At 42.5% G+C, this 16,402-nt stretch overlaps 1 protein-coding gene across 4 annotated transcripts in view; it reads right to left on the reverse strand.

Annotated features, from left to right (window-relative positions):
* The window catches only part of ARHGAP26 (Rho GTPase activating protein 26), a 421,272-nt gene that overhangs the window by 202,511 nt on the left and 202,359 nt on the right, over window positions 1–16,402 (reverse strand). For all 4 annotated transcript variants that reach the window (XM_036312015.1, XM_036312018.1, XM_036312017.1 and 1 more), the window contains exon 12: window positions 9,308–9,344. In XM_036312015.1, the coding sequence (XP_036167908.1) occupies window positions 9,308–9,344 (37 nt within the window). The remainder of the gene's footprint in view (window positions 1–9,307; window positions 9,345–16,402) is intronic.

Raw genomic sequence — 16,402 nt, forward strand, 5'->3', positions numbered from 1 at the left:
ATCAGAGGCCTAACATTGGCACCTGGAGTCCCCATTGAGTGGCTGTGTGACACAGGCATCCTTCGCCTCTGAGCTCTGCAACCTTTCTCCTCGTGGATAAGATCAGGCCTTGTGAGAATCAAATAAGGAGATGTCTGTGAAGGCACTCCAAGGAACTCTAGAGAGACTGCCCCGTGTCATGATTCTATATAAATAGCCTCTGGTTTTGGACAATGTCACTGACAATAATAACAGTAGAGGACAACATTTAATGATTGCCTAGAATACCAGACCCCTGAACTAAAGATTCCCTTCCTAATCCCATTTAATCCTCTCAATAAACCAATGGCATAGGTGCTAAAGCTATCCTCATCTTACAGATAAACTGAGGCCTGGCGAAATTAAGTTCCCAAGGCCGCACACTCAGTAAGCTGTGAGCCTGGGAACCCACCCCTGGTGTGTAATAACAAACACCACTCAACACTGTCCGCACTGTGAGCAGCAGCACGGGTCCACCTCTGTGAGCTGAATCTGCATGCAGAATGTGAGCTGAATCTGCATGCAGAATGTGAGCTGAATCTGCATGCAGAATGTGAGCTGAATCTGCATGCAGAATGTGAGCTGAATCTGCATGCAGAATGTGAACACACTGATTAGGGTGGGAAGGCATGATCTTAAGTAACCACACACTTGCACTCAGAATGAAGACCATTTTTTTCATCTGTAAATGGGTCAACAATGCTACCTACCTTATAAGGATCAAATGACATAATGTATGTCAAATGCTGAGCACATTGCCCAGTACATAGTCTGTGCTCAATAGACATTAATGCAGAGCCTGCCCCTGGTGGCATTGGGGGAAATCTTTCTGTCTCTGCCTTGAGAACCTTTGCACTGAGCTTTCGGAGTTAAAGATGCAGCCAGGGACCTGCTCACTGTTGCTTGGCTGAAGCCCAGACTGGGGTTGCCAAGGGGCGGCTCACACCTGCCAGGCTGTCGGGACAGAGCCCACACTGCCAAGGGAAAGGGGAATATTAGGCCACAGCACAGTCACACATTGGCTGCATCTGTCAGTCTAAAGTTGGCTCAGAGAGAGGATGGATTTGTGAAGTGTCATTTAGAACAAGCAGCAAGGCTTCTGATTGTCCAAGCGAGTCCAAAGAGCACCACTGCCAGTCATACTATTGGGGCTGGAAACCCCAATAATAAAATCTCCGAGAAAACAACCTGCTCCATCATCTTCCTCTCTCGCTAGCCTCAACCCCTCAATTGGGGCTGTTCTCGAGTTGGGTATTACTGTTCAACTAAATGTAATTTGAGCTCAATGTGAGCCACAGAAACTGTGTTGCACACACAAGTCACAATGAAAAGCGAGGTGCAGAAAGTCAGCACTTAGGTCTCGCCTGACGATGGATGGCTCAGGAGGTGCAAGTGGTAGCCACAGGAGCCGGCCATGCAACAGAGGGAGGGGAAAGGAGAAAGCAAAGGGCCAAGCGGGGAGTGGGACAACTGGGAGGGAGTGCAAGCAGGGCAGGGAGTGAGCGCCTGCCTTCTCTCAGCCCGGGCCTGGCGGCCAGGATGGAAAGCTGGAGGGGAAGGCGCCCTCAGCTGACTGCCTCGTGGGCCAGCACACAGGAGGCCAGGTTGCCATGCCCATCATGCCATCCATCCTTCTCAGGTTTAAAAGGGGAAATGTTCTATTTATAAGCCACCGGCCAGCGGAGACCTGGCAGCCACGGGATGGCTCTGATCCCACAGGCATTCTGGTTACCAGCGACGGCCTCCTCCTGCCTCTCAGCTGTGGCCGTTCTAACAGCATAAGGCCGAAGGTTGACTGGAAGCGAAAGGGAAAAGAAAATCCTCTTTTTTGGTCCTCTGCTGCTTTCATGAGACTGTTGGGTTTTTAGAACCTTTGAAAGGACACAGTGACCCATGCAATTCCATCGTGCCTTTCCCTGCAATCTCCAAGATGGATTATCTTTTTCTGTTTTACAGATCAAGGGAAGCTGAGGCACAGAGATGAAGAGAATGTACACATGAGAGGCGGGGCAGCGAGCGCACAGAGCTCCCTGTCTCCTCTCCTGGTCCTCCATCTCGTGCGCATCCTCATGAAACCAGAAAACCTTGATAGAACACGGCTGGGAGTTTGATCTGACTGAGGGCCAAAAGAGTGGTGAGCACACGTAACAGAAACAACATGTAAAGCCGCTTTGGTTGAGCTGCCGAATGCCTGCGGGAGGGCAGAGGGCCATGTCACGGTTCTGCACCAGGGAAGCTGGAAAGTCACTGAAACATGTGACTTTCCCAGGGTCGGGCCTGGTGTGTGAGGAGCCACTGATGGTTCAAATGACGAGGCTCAACCGCAAAGAGCCGGGTGGGTTAGGTGTTAGAGGCTGATGACAAAACTCCTTCCAGCCCCTGTGGGTTGGCTACATGATGACAGGATGGTAGAACAGCGCCAAGATCTCACGCATATTGAGAAAGGGAGGGAGAGTGGGTGACTTGGCCATCAGGCAGACTCTGGTTTGACCATCAGCCCCACTGCTTCTCAACTGTGCTACCTGAAACTCTAAGCCTGTTTGCACAATTGTAAACTCAGCTGTGAACAGCATTTCTGCAAATAGCAACCATTCACATACCACTTTCATGCTTCCTGCCATAACTTCCTGCCATCGTAGAATAATTTTTAAAAATGTATCCTGTGTTAAGCTAAGGTTTAAAAAACTATAGTCTGCGGGCCAAATTCACCATTGCCTGGCTTGTAAATAAAGTTTTACTAATAAACACCACACTCATTTGTTGCCATGTTGTCTATGCCTGCTTTCATGCTACAACAGTAGAGTTCAAAATCACTGCTCTTAACTGAAAAAGCTGGCCCCTGTGCTAAACAATAGCTGCCAATCAGTGAGCTTTCTCTTCTCATGTGAGGGACTAACTGGCATGGTCAGACAATGAGAAGGGCAAGAACCAATAGGAACTAGGCACTTACTAGCTAACATGTCAGATACTGTGCTGAACTTTAATCCTCACAACATTTTACAGAAAAGGAAATGGAAGCATAGGGAGGTCCGCTCTGATCGAGGCTTCCACAGCCAGTGTGTCAGCACGCTAATCCACACCCTGTACACAGGACCCTCCGTAGAAGCAGCTCTCTCCCGTCCACATGGCAGGACCCACCCACAGGAAATTATCTGTGATACGTAAAAATGAGCAACAAGGATGCTCAGGCTGCTGTTACTCATGATGTCAAAAGTCTGGAAAGGACATTCAAGTTCAATGATAGCAACTGGTTCAACAAACTGGGATATAATTCTATAACAGAATAAACAACCATTACACATGGTATTTATAAATAATTTTTCAGACATGACAAGATGCCTGGAAACAAGTATATTCAGTATAATGCCAATTAAGTCAAAATACATATTGACATTGACAAAATACATATAAGACATAAAGACAAGAAGGAAGCATTTCTGGAGCTGGTATTATAGATGATTTCCATTGTTTTTTTTGAGAATCACTGCTATATTTCCTTCATATTTTACAATGACTTCGTATTATTTTTATAGGAAGTGAAAATACATGTTTTTCACCTTGCTTAGAAGTGTGTCTACATCCTATGTGGCTAAACCCTAACTCCAACTTGTCATTCTTTCTCCAGTCACTGCTCTTCCACCACATCCCAGTATGAATGACAACTTGACAAAGTACAGTGGGTTCTTGAGCACTGTACAAATACAAAGGATTCTTGTGAGAGTACTAGATTAAAAACAGACTGGGAATAAAGGGACTACGACTTGGAAGCACAGAGGAAATGTTATATTTCTTTTTGGTGGGAGGCAGGCAGCTGGGAAGTTTCCATTTTTTAAGTCTCTCTAGCCTAGCTGGAAGCCTATCTCAAACCAATCAGCTGTGGGCATTTTGTCTGTGCACTGGTTACATCCGTAGACATCAGAATGTCACCCACACCTACACATTTGTCTATTGTCTCCCAGTGGTCTGAGCCTCAACAGCAGAGGATACACTCCTTAAAGAAAGAGATGCACATTCTACTTGTGAATGCCCTTTACCCCTCAGTGCTCAGGTCTCCTAGGACCACAGGCCCTTTAAGAGCTCTGATAGGTTTTGATCAAATGAAGAGCTACAGGAAAGCTGAACTCCTGCAGTTAAATCTAGTAAAGCTTCAGGGAGGAGCAACCAGGAAAAGGTAAAACAAGAGGGGGAAGCAGAGTAAGCCACTGCGATGTCCCCTTGGAAAGCCAGACAGTCAGGGTCGAGCTGGGTCCTGAGGTGCATGAGATGGCATGTCCCTTTGAATGTAATCCGATTAACCTCGGGAATTTGAGTTAATACGCACATTAAGAGAAGTGGCACTATGAAATCAAGATTAAGAGATGAAGCCCTCTCTGTCTCCATCTGTCAGTCTCCAGCCTTCAAACAGCTGGAGGAACAACAGGACGGCAGCACTTCTGTAAACAAGCTAATCTTTTTAAAGCTAACAGGCAGTGACATTCTCATTTAAAATGTCAAACTTGGAAAAGACCAACTCACACTAGAAAAGCCTTTCTTTCCCTTGCTCTTGCCCTGCACAAGTTCTTGGCTTTCTAACTGTTCCTCAGGTGGGAGCACAGGACAACAGCCGCCTGGGCTGAGGACAGGCCATTTCCTGGCTTTTCTTCCTGCTTCTGACCTGAGCTCAATTCAAAGGAAAATAAACCAATTCTCATAACTGTAGCCAAAGGCAGGGCAAGCAACAAGACATGTAGACTCAGCAGACATACATGAAGATGGCAAAGGCGGCCACAGGGGTGGGGCAGGAGGAGGGGTTCTTGCCTAATGCAGAGTCCCATTGTTTGTAATAAGAAAGGGGGCAAATCAGTGCAAGGTATCAGCTGTCCAGATTATTGACACTGTAAGATCACTCCCTCAGTAAAGGAGCCTAGGGAGCAATAAACCCTACTTCCTCTCTATTACCCTTACGCCCATCTTTTCCCTTCCCTTCTCTACCAGGTAAGAATGTGGCCAAGAGAGAAAACTCAGCGTCATTGGTGTATATTCCTGATACTCTAGGAACAAACCCAGGAAAGGATCCCTGATGTCTGCAGGATCCACGGGTGAAAGGTCCTTAAGATTGGCAAAAATAGCAGAGTGGTTTCTGAATTTAGTATTTAGAGATTAACCAAACCAAAAATGCACAAGATCTGTAGGCAGAGAACTAAAACTCTAATAAATGACAAAGGTGGTCTAAATAAATGGAAAGCATTCCAAGCTCTTAGAGGAGATAAGTTAATATGAAAGTGTTGATATCCCCAAATCAATCAATACCGTTCAATGAAATACCAATGAAAATTTTAAGTTTCTGAGGAACTTATCACACATATACCAGAATTTATATAGAAGGATAAAGTTCCACAAGTAGCTGAGACAACCCTTAAATGGAGAGTAAAGACAGAAGACTTAAACTATCAGATATGAAGACCAGCCTCAGAGCCATCATATTAAAACCAGAGAGGTCTGAGCACAAGAACAAATAAACCAAGGAGATAAAGAGCTGAGAGACAGAGCTCAGATATGCAAACCTAATGTACAAGAAAGCTGGCACCAGAGGTCAAAGGGGGGAAAGAATGGAGTTTCGTAGATGTTGGTGGAAAAAGTGACTCCTCATAAGGACAAAACAAAGCTGGATCTTCATGAAACATTAATATGATGGTAGATATCAGATTAGAAGCCCAAATGTGAAAGATAAAATCATGAAGCCAATAAAAGAAAATGTAGGTATACATCTTGGTGACATGGGTCAGGAAGGCCTTCTTTAAAACACAACTTGAAAATCATAAACCAGAATGCAAGAAAAGAAGATGAATTTGAATATTAAAAGAGCAAGGCTTTATACTCAAGGGAGGATATCACATATAATATTAACAGATGGATGACAAGATAGGAAGAAATATTTAAAATGTCTACACCTAACAAGGGATTGATATCTAGAATACAGAAAGAACTTCACATATCAATAAGAAAAATTGGTACCTGCCATATAAAATGGGCAAAGAACATAACTAGGCAAAAAAAAAACAAAAAAAAACAGGAAGAGGAAACCCAGTAAACAGGCAAATAAAGGGATGCTCAAGCTCATTAATTATCAGAGAAATGAGCTAAATAAACTAAAACAACAATGTGCTATCATTGACAAAAAATTAGGTAGCTGAATAATGGCAAGAGCTGGCAGGAATAGAGAAATCCTCAAGGAGTGTTGGTGGGACTGTGGAGCAACTGCTCTGGAGAAGGACATGAGAGTCCTCCTAAAACTCTGTCTATGCACGCCCCTTAACAGACCAGAAATTCTCCCCGTGCACATAACCCAAAGAAATGCCACACAGGGGGACAGGTAAGAGATGTTGGTGTCGTTAGCAGTGATGAGGAGTTGGAGGCATGAGGAGGTGGAGGGCATCTCTACAGAAGCAGATGGACAGTGTCCTGCACCATGGAGTGAGCAGCAGACAGAAGCCGGGCTCTAGAAGCAGACAGAGGACTATGGATGGCTCCCAAGACCATGCTGAGGGAGCAAAGTAAACTGAGCAAGACATACAGCCATTTGTGTCACTTAAAAAATCGATACAATTTTATGTATAGATAAAACATACACACATTGTTCGAGAATACAGATTAAAAGAACACATTAGAATGGTGGCCTATCGGAGAGAAAAGGAATAGGAATTGAGAAAAGAATGAAAATGAGTGAATGGAGGGCCCTGTGATGATAATGTGCCACCAATGGAGGAGTATGTTTAATTCAATCTCTCTATATCTGAGATCCAAATAGAGAATAAAAAGGAGAGGATAAAGGCTCTGCACCTATATTTATCTGCTGCCATCCGCTCCCTGGCAACTGGGCTATTTGGAAAATACCAGCAGTTGACCGACATTATTTATGGCTATGCCCTGTATCCCATGGGTGCTGCAGGCCCTGAGAGAAATTTCAAAATGAAAGAAACAAATTCGGAAGTGTCCCAGAGAAATTTCCTTTTGCTACCTACCCATTCCAGCTCTGTGATAAAATGCTGGCATTCGAATTCCCACCAACACATTTTCTAGAAAGAGAATGCTAGACATTTGAAGTTTGGTTACTGACGGTAAAAGGAGCAATGCCTCACTCTTAAATTCATATCAGATTGACTTCCTAACTTCAAAATAATTTTCATTGTGGTATAGACAGAAAAAGAGTTGCAGAATTCAGACCCTGGGCAAGGAGCACTGGGGGTGGGGTGAAAATGCAAATAACTGCAATGGTAGAATCAGCTGACAATGCTCACCAATGGAATCAGGGTCATCTTTCAAATCTATTAGTACTTATCTCAAGCAGAGAGAAGCAAGTTCTTAAGACCATAGTTACAAGGAAACTTCAGGTTGAGGGGTCTCCATTCCTATGCCTCTGATCCCCCTCAATTCTTGGGTCCTTATAAGGAGTATGTCTCAGGGACACAGTGTGGGCATCTGTTACTTTGGCTTGCTTGTTACCTAGCCTCTCTTATCCTAGTGTGTTCCCTGATTTCCCTCTGGCAAACAACTCTGCTCCCATTTTATGCAGAAACTGTTAATCAAGGTCTTGATTTCCCCTGGCTGGGCCCCAAGCTAGACCAACTTCATGCTACCTTCCCTGGGAATCTGAATTCTTAGAAGAGGGAGGCAAGAACTAAAAACAGTTTAGAGTTGTATCATCCTGCAAATATCACCGAGGAGACCCTTTCTCATTAGTTCCTGGGTCTCCAGAGATGGAATGTCTTCAAGGCCGGTTCTTCAGTTCTTCCTACTTTACTGTGAGCTACCCTACAGCTTTCTATAGTCCTACGTGATTATTACTATTGCTTTTGCTATTGTTATTTTAGCCCAAGTTATCCAGAGTTTATTTCAAGCACTGTAAAACAATCCCACCTTATGAAGAGGGAAAGAAAAAATGACTTGTTTCCTTGAATACTTACTTGAAAAACTTTTTTCTTGTTCAATTATTGAGGGAAAAAGGAAAAAAAAACAAAGAAACATTGTTTCCTGTCCTAAAGGTCTCCACCTACCAAAAGCCAACATTCCAAATTACTTAATATCTCATATAAAACTCCTAGGAAAGCCCTGGCTGGTGTGGCTCAGTTGGTTGGAGCACTGTCCCATACACTGAAAGGTCATGGGTTCGATTCCCGGTCAGGGCACATACCCAGGTTATAGGTTCCATCCCCAGTAGGGATGCATATGGGAACAGGACGCAACCAATCTCTCTCTCTCTCTCTCTCCCTCTCGCTCTCTCTTTCCCTCTCCCCTTTTCCTTCCTCTCTAAAATCAATAAAAACATTTTCTCAGGTGACGATTAAAAAACAAAACAAAACAAAAAATTCCTGGTACAATTTGGTTTTTTTGAAAAAGTGAAAATCTCTGTCCTATAATGGATTTCACACACATAAAATAGCTCATCCTTTTGTCCACATGGGCAGGCACTGTTTTTACTGATTTTTTCTGACATGACTGGAATTCATGGTAAGGCTACCTTTGAATTTTTTTTTCCCAAGTAAATTTGACAAAGCAAATCTGAGGAAAGGGGACAGAATTTCCTTTGTACTCTTGTAGCAACCTGGAAGGAATGTGTTTTTTCTCCTGCGCACCAAGGAGATAATCAGCCCAAACACCCTAGCAGCAGCAGTTTTGTTTTAATCCCCTCGTCTTTACAAGGCTGCAGGTGCCCTTGGAAATCATGATTAACCAGAGTGCTCAGAGCCAGCATCAGGGAGAATGTCCTGTATATTCTACGGAGGCTGCCCAGGGTCACTCTCATCAAAGAGGAATATTATTACAGAGCTCGCTGTCTTCCACTCCTCCTCTCCAAAGAGGCAACAAAGAACACTAAGCAATCACTGAGATAGCTATTGCCTCTCCAGTCCTTTGAGCAAGACAGTGTGGGAGGCAAAGTCAGTTCTGGCTTTCTTATAGGCAGGGTTCTTTGGGAGCTGAGTATGATTGGATTAAGTGACTTTTAAGTGATGATTGGAGCTACATTCTTAAGAGGACCTAGGATTAACTGAGATAACTAATGTACATGAAAATGTTCTGTATAGTGTGAAGGGTTATATAATGCAGTGTTGTTACAGTCCTGCCAGTCAGGCTTATTGAATGTCCTGGAGTCACAGATGTGTCAGGGTGGAAGCCTGTCAGGCTGCACTGGGGGGAATGGGGCAGACCCAACATGCCCACAGCACCTCCTGGTGGCTCTTCTCTGGAGTAGCAACTTCTCAAAGCCCAATCCCAACCCCAATCACAGAAAATTATCAACCACAGTACTTACTTCCTTCATTCTGACTGTCTTTATTCGAGTTGTAGACCTGGAAAATAGAAATAAACATTTACTTGTGTGCATTTTATATCACCCTACAGGTTCACTGAAAAATACCAATACCTTCCCCCTTTCCCTAGTTTGGGCTATAAGATAGAAGGCAATTTCTAGCTAGCCCCTAAATATGAATTCCGTCTATAATTATCTAGTTCCCAGTATTTACTTCAATTGTTCTTAAGCGGTTGTACATTAGAATCATCTGTGGAACTTTATTGTTTAAAAAAATCATATTCTTTAAAAAACAACCTATGTGTGTATATAAAACTAAAAAGGAGAAAACATTTAAAATTATTTATAAATCATTAAGCATTAACTGTGCACTAGGCAATGTGGTAAGCAATTCACATGAATTACCTCAAATTATCCACAAAACAATCCTGTTGGGGAGGAACTGTTATTACCACTGTTTTACAAATGGAGAATTGAGAGTTAGAGACGTTAACTAAGGCCTCACAGCTAGTAAGGCAAATTCATGACAAAGATACATTATAAACCATTCAGTGTTAACACTGGGGAAAGGGACCAATCATTTTTTACCTTACAGGCTTTTGTAAATTTGAATTTTATAAGGAGAATATACTGCTCTTACAACAGAAACCCCTAAACGACTTACAGGAATCATGAAAGGGAAAGTGCCCCACATAAAACAGACAGTGACATATTGCAAGATTCGGGAAGTTTTTTTGTAAAGGACCAGACAGAATTAAATATTGTAGGCTTTGTGGGCCAGAAGGCAAAATAAATGACATTATGTAGGTAGTTGTGTAACAAGAGAGAAAACAAACTTCCACAAATTTTTTTGTTGATAAAATTCAAAATATATATATTTTTTCAAAATAGAGGTATAACATTCCTAGCAGGTAAACATCCCTTTTAGGCAGTGGTTCTCAACCTTCTGGCCCTTTAAATACAGTTCCTCATGTTGTGACCCAACCATAAAATTATTTTCATTGCTACTTCGTAACTGTAATGTTGCTACTGTTATGAATCATAATGTAAATATCTGATATGCAGGATGGTCTTAGGCGACCCCTGTGAAAGGGTTGTTCGACCGCCAAAGGGGTCGCGACCCACAGGTTGAGAACCACTGCTTTTAGGGTTTCATGGCTCGCTTTTCATGGCTCAGTTCCTCTAAGAGTTAAACAAATGATTCTCAAGCAAGAGTGGCCATCAGACTCACTTGGAATATGTTGTATTTGTTCTTTTTTTAGGTTTTGATGGCCAGCATCCCCCTATGCTTTTTCACACCTACAGATCATAATCACCAGATTTGGGCACTATTATATTTTTCTAAAGCACCGGCTTTATCTTATGTAATAAATGTCAGTGTGTCATGTATTGGCAACCTATGGCCCACAGGCCAAATCCAGCCCACCACCTGCTTTTGTATAGCCCATGAGCTACCCCTGGTAACTACAGATGAACATTTGCAATCGATTTGATGATAGGAAACCTTGAACCTTAATTAAGCTAAGTGTTATCCTCCCTCTAAAAATACTCCATTCTTCTGACTAGTAGACCAGTATTTCAAAGACTTCAACTCTTTGGGAAAGATATTCTTTCTGTACCGAGATAACATGGTTGCCCAGTCTCCCTCAGCAGTACCTCCACCATCAATATAAGTGAAGAATTTAGACTAGAAGATCATGCTTTCCAAATTGAACCCCACAGCCCCGGCAGTAGGACTACCAGAAGGGCTGGGAGAGAAGCTAAGACTCCAAGTATCCAAATGTCCTCCTTCCCTTGCTTTATTCATGTGACTATCAAATAAGGGGATACTGTCTTCAAAAGTTTGAAGACCTCTTGAATGGGTAATTTCTAAAGTTACTTGCAATTCATTAATTTGCTTATTCATTCATGCATCTAACAAGTATTTATTATGTGCTTATAATGGCCAGGCAGTGTTCTACATGCTAGGGGTTCAGACGAACATAACAGCTATAACCTCTGCTTCCTGGAACTAGCCTTTAGGGAACTAAACAGAAATAAACAGAGACACAAATATGATATTCAAATATTGATAAGTACAGTCGAGAAATAAAAGACTACTGCAAACCTGAGGTGGGGAAAAGGTGACATTTGCATGAGACCTGAATGATGAGGGGACCTCCTTGGAAAGACCTGGGGGCCAGTGCCAACAGCAAGTGCAGGTCTTGCGATGGGAAAGGCATGGAGTCTTTTGGAGTGAGGAAGGCCAGTATGGTCAGCAATCAGTGTAAGGTAGGAACTAAGGATGGGCAGAGGGGCAGTGATGCAGTCTTACAGGGCCTTGTGACCTGTTAGGGAAATGAGAGGCCTCGTAATAGTTGGGACCAGCGATCCATGGTGAATGGTGCTCACTAACCTTGGGAAGTTGGGTAAGAAAAGTGCAGAGAAAGAGACCATATTTTGGCAAGGTTTTTTTTTTTCCCCAGCCATCCCTCCCATTAAATTCAAACATTTTATCCCAGAGACACTTGCCCCTGTTTATAAATTTAAAAAATCCAGAAGAAATAGCAAAATGCAAGGCTTTCAGCCCTCCTTAATTAGGAGGTGAGTTTGCACCAAACAGGTTTCCTGGTCTCAGGAGACCACTGTCTGGAACAACCAAGCACTCACCAAATTGGAGAGGTGTGATCAATGAGCCAAAGGCACCAGAAACATGTGCTGCCTGATCCTCTGAGGCCAGGCCATTAATCTCTGTCTAGTTTGGTAAATGAGCCAAAGAGAATGAGTTCTGAAATGAAGCTAATAAACCATGCCCGCCAGGAGTGTGTGACTACATGGCCCAACCAGGAAGGCCCGGGGTCTAACACTGATGGCGAACCTTTTGAGCTCGGCGTGTCAGCATTTTGAAAAATCTTGACTTAACTCTGGTGCCGTGTCACATATAGAAATTTTTTGATATTTGCAACCATAGTAAAACAAAGATTTATATTTTTGATATTTATTTTATATATTTAAATGCCATTTAACAAAGAAAAATCAACCAAAACAAAATGAGTTCGCATGTCACCTCTGACACGTGTGTCATAGGTTCGCCATCACTGGTCTAGGAGGAGCCTTGCCTCCACAAAGGCCAGATAGTGCCAAGGTAAGAGGGTTGTATCCTCTTATCTTGAGGAAAGTGAGGAGGGTAAGGAAAGCTTTCACATGCTTCCTCTGCACTAAGAAAACTAACAGCATTGACAGAGAATGTCTTTATTAATCAACATTTACCAAGTACCCACATGACATCATCCTTGAAACCCCCTTATGGGTTAGGTACTAGTGTTATTCCCAGTCTATAGATGTGGACCCCGAGGCCCAGAGAGGTTACACTGTTTGTCCAAGGACACAGAGCTGGGAGGTGGCATACTATTCTATATTGCCCCTACAGGGATACTCCAGTCTTCTTTTAATTTCCAGGCAGTTGCAAATGCACACAATGGCCAAGTCACCCCAGTGGTCTGTGGTTCATAAATACCTTCCATACTGGCAGAGGCAAAGGGTATGCAATTTACCTTTAGAAATAGTCAGTCTGTTCTGGGAAAATCTTCTTCTATAGAAAATCAGTTGCCCATTAGTCTCAGACTGAAGTTCAAAGGCAAGGGCACTTTCCTAAAATGAAAGGTCTCTAGCAGTGGCTCCTGGCTCATGATTAGCAGAGCTATCTCAGATTATATACTTTCAAGTAAGCATCTCCAGACCCTTTATTTTAAAAGGACACACCCAATTCTACAGGATCAATTCAAGGGGCCATGAATCACTAAACAAGCCTGAATATGGCTCCTATGAAGACTGATCACTTAATACATTTTCTCAACAACCCAACAGAAGCTATAGTCTATCTGTCCTGACTAGCCACACTCAAGTTTCTTAGCCTTCTATCTTTATACACTTTGATGTAGGTATGATCTAGCTTCTGCTGAACATCAAGATTTATTAAATATCCAGGCCAATGCATGTTTGTTTTCAAGTGGGTGCTTCTAGAGAATAGAAGCATGTTCACCTTATCAGGACCCACATGAATGTCATTATGTTATAATTGCAACAGTAATAGTAAATTAATAAAAATGATGATGACAAACGCCTCGTTATATATCAGACACCATGCCAAGTGCTCTATATATACTATCTTGTACAGTCCTCACACCAACCTAATAATTCCCATCATATAGATGAGCAAACTGAGGCATTAGAGAGGTTAGGTCACTTGCCCAAGGTTAGACAGCTGGAAGTGGCCAGAATCTAGACAGGAACTCCTACAGTCTGTCTCCAGAGCCCAAGTTCTTAACCGCTAACCACATGATAAGTAAGACATTGTGGATGATGATGATGACAACGACAACGACGACAAAGGTAATGAGACGTTCTGGCCAGTTAGGGAAGGTGAGTCACTGGAGGAAAGAATCTGCCAAGAGTAAGAGGAAATGAAACTGGGAACGGCCTTCCGATTCCAGCCTGAAGCGATCACTACTAACCTATGCAACAAGCTGGCACCTAACATAGAAGGAACACTTCATGTTCTCTCTGAACCACAGGGCTTGATCCTGAAGATAAACACCAGGCAGGAAAGTGGGTCTTTGATACAAATCACAGGGCACAGCAATTCTATGAGTCCTCACCCAGAAGCTACAATGGGAGCGCAATTTAATAAATCAAAGGAGGGTGAGGAAAGCCTTCATATGCTTCCTCTGCACTAAAATGTGATTTGCAATAAATTCTGTTCACTGCTGAGTCAATTCAATTTATATGTCCCTAGAGAATTAAGAGAGACTACAGAATCATTGGATTCCCAGAATTTTTTAATGGGTAACCTTTATGACAATTACCCAGGCCTTAGTGATAAAGCACAAAGAAGAATTTCTTTTAACTTATAAATTAAAGGCACAAATAAAGCAATAATTAGACAAAACAATCTCACTTTTCCCCTCTAGTACACAGCTGCATAAATACTTGAATCAAAATCTGCACAAAATGAAGGTGTTGGATAAATAAATTCATAGGCAGATTTATTTAAAACTGCTGTTCCTATCTAAAGTGCACTTGAACTCACCTCTAAGCTCCATAATTCCCTGAGTGTCCTGGAATATCTCAACCTCTCCCCACTGGTTGTTTCCATGATATGTCAATGTGGAAACACACAAAACAGAACTACATGCGAACAACTTGAAATACTGCACAAGCCAGTTCTGCAGCATCAGCTATGTCCCTTCTCTCTGTGTGACAATGGAACCATCACCATGATGCCTTGCTTTTTTGAACTGTTTCTGTCAGTTATAATTGACTCATAGCAGCTTAGGTTCAAAGTCCAACTCTACCATTATTGGCTATACATTCTAATCACTTAACATCACTAAACCTCAGTCCTGCCACCTGTAAAACAGTGATACTAATATTCCCTACCTCTTAGGGTGGTTGTGAAACTAAATGAGATGATAGACACACAACATTTAACACAGCATAGAATACAAATGCTATGGCCCAATGAGCATTCTATAAAGATTAACTTTCATCACTGACACTGTCACCCTCCTCCTTCCAATCTTCACACTTATTCCCTATGAGATAATCGGCTAAGCATGAGAATGTACCTTGAGGGAGTCAGTGACAGATCTCATTAGCATTGGAAATTAACCAACTGAAACTAATTAGGGGACAAAAGGGAAGGAGACCATCTAAAGTTAACTGTTACATCAATGGGTTCTTAGTCTTGTTTTATTTTAACAAAAGTCAAATATAAAAGTAACCAACCACTGCCAATCACCTTTTCACCACTGATTATGTGCCAGGTACCATACTAAACACGCACATGAATTATTTTATTTCATCCTCAAGCCTATCAGGTACTACCACTGCCTATATCTTGTAGCATCATGTAGGTGAAATAAGGTTCTAAGGCAGCCATGGGCAAACTACGGACCGCAGGCCTGATCTGGCCCGTTTGAAATGAATAAAACTAAAAAAAAAAAAGACTGTACCCTTTTATGTAATGATGTTTACTTTGAATTTATATTAGTTCACACAAACACTCCATCCATGCTTTTGTTCCGGCCCTCCGGTCCAGTTTAAGAACCCATTGTGGCCCTCGAGTCAAAAAGTTTGCCCACCCCAGTTCTAAGGTCACAAAGCTAGCAAGTGGCAAAGCCCTCTAGACTAGAGTCTATACTCAACCAAACTTCCCTACCCTGTCCAACTTTCCATGGGAAATGGAGTTTGGCAATTAACAACTCAAAAGAAGCTAAGCAGAAATTAAAACGGCAACAATGCAGCCATTATGAAAGAACAATGTTTCCATCCAATTTGAACTTAACAGTAATTCTACAAATTTCTAATTAATAAAGTATGGTAGTCATTCAAAACCACAACCAGTTTGAGACTGAGAGACTTTAGGATGCCTAAAAACGTCCTTCCTAAAAACTATGAGCACATAAGAGTGAGCTGGCCAGCATTGTCAAGGATTGTATGGCAGACAGAATTCTTAGTAGCACACCACATTCAAATACTCAGCAACTCCATTAACAGGGTAAATTTAAGAACTTTTAGTAACACCCCTGAGAAGTTACTAGTAAGACATCCTTGGACTGTGGCACATCACCCAATATTATAAACATGAGTTTTTAGATCCAGGAGAACCTCTCTTCTGGTAGTGGGGGCCACAGGCCACACTTGGAAAAGCTTTTTGAGAAGGAAATTTTGAATCTTAAGCGTGTGGGTATAAAACCAGTGTGAACAGCTTGTAGTAAATAAGGATGTGTCTCAACTTGGGAACTAGGCATTGGTTTCTCCTCCCCCCGAGAGAAATGTGCCTCTTATTATCACAGCCTGAGTGGAAACACGTGCTGAAGAGAAGGGGAATAAAATGGTTGCTGCTGCTTTTCCATTTCTCACCAAGCAACATTCCCTCTGGCTTGCCTTTCTACTACTACTGGTATTGCATTTGCTGTCTTAGGGAGGGGCTCTCGAAAGTGAAGCCAATAAAAATATATCTTATCTGATGGCTCTTCCCGTTGACCTGTTCTTGAACAAATATGAAAACCTTGCCCTTGCCCTGCAGGATTACATGTAAAGAGGGTTCAGTAATGG

This window comes from Myotis myotis, unplaced genomic scaffold, assembly GCF_014108235.1.
Source record: "Myotis myotis isolate mMyoMyo1 unplaced genomic scaffold, mMyoMyo1.p scaffold_m19_p_6, whole genome shotgun sequence".
NCBI classification, from domain to species: Eukaryota; Metazoa; Chordata; class Mammalia; order Chiroptera; family Vespertilionidae; genus Myotis; species Myotis myotis.